Source organism: Aplosporella prunicola (genome assembly GCF_010093885.1).
Source record: "Aplosporella prunicola CBS 121167 unplaced genomic scaffold K452scaffold_11, whole genome shotgun sequence".
NCBI lineage: Eukaryota > Fungi > Ascomycota > Dothideomycetes > Botryosphaeriales > Aplosporellaceae > Aplosporella > Aplosporella prunicola.
The window spans coordinates 1,034,709-1,035,504 of NW_022983539.1; the positions used below are offsets into that span (position 1 = coordinate 1,034,709).

The 796-nt window shown below is 39.6% G+C and overlaps 1 protein-coding gene across 1 annotated transcript; it reads right to left on the reverse strand.

The window, feature by feature from the left end:
• Window positions 1-430: 430 nt before the first annotated feature.
• Window positions 431-592, reverse strand: K452DRAFT_226475 (uncharacterized protein; the record flags this gene model as incomplete). The annotated part of the gene is made up of 1 exon (XM_033536831.1): window positions 431-592. A coding segment is annotated over one exon (162 nt), but the record flags the coding sequence as incomplete, so codon positions are not given.
• Between the last annotated feature and the right edge of the window lie 204 nt (window positions 593-796).

The window sequence follows — 796 nt, forward strand, 5'->3', positions numbered from 1 at the left end:
AGGAGTACTAGTTTATAACTACGAGTTCTAGGGCTATTATAATAGCTTCTAGCTCTCCGTTGTAAACTAGTTAGTTCGGCCCTATGTTTTTAATAATTTAAAGGATTTCTCCTAGGGATTAGCTGCCTTTATCTACTAGAACGCCTATACTAACTCCTTTACCCTTTGGGATAGAGCTGGCGTCGGTGTAGATAGTAATAAGGTTCGGGGAGGAATTCTTTAGGAAGGAAGTATATTATTTAGCTTCTTCTTCCTTAGATAGACTAGAGATCTTAACGTAGTATAGGGTTTCCTTTTACTATAGCGAAAAGTAGAAGGGTTCTAACTCCTCGTTAAGAACAGGGAGGGTTTAGTTTAAGAACTCCTTTAGTCTTTCCGCGTAGGTGCTAGGGGGTCTCTCTAAATCATCTAGTTCTACCCTACTAAGTATCTACTTAATAGGGTAGTCGTTAGCAAGTTTTAACGTTCTTAGTACGTAATTCCGGAAATTAGCATTTAAACGTACGTCCGGGGGTAGGATCGCGGCTTCTAGTTCTAGAGTAGTTATTAGGGCGGTTTTAAAGACTCTAAGAATCTTCCTTAGGGCGAGATTCTAAACCGCGCGGGCTTGCTTTAGATAGTTACTCTAGTTTTTCTAATAGATTAGGCTACCGTAGTCCGCTATAGAGTTAACGTAAGCTAAGTATAGTTAGCGTACTATATATAGAGATAGTCCCCTCTCTATATTTACGAGTCTAGAGAGCCGGTAGAAGGCTGATTTTACTTAGCTTAGCCTTATAGAGACGTAGTTCTTAAA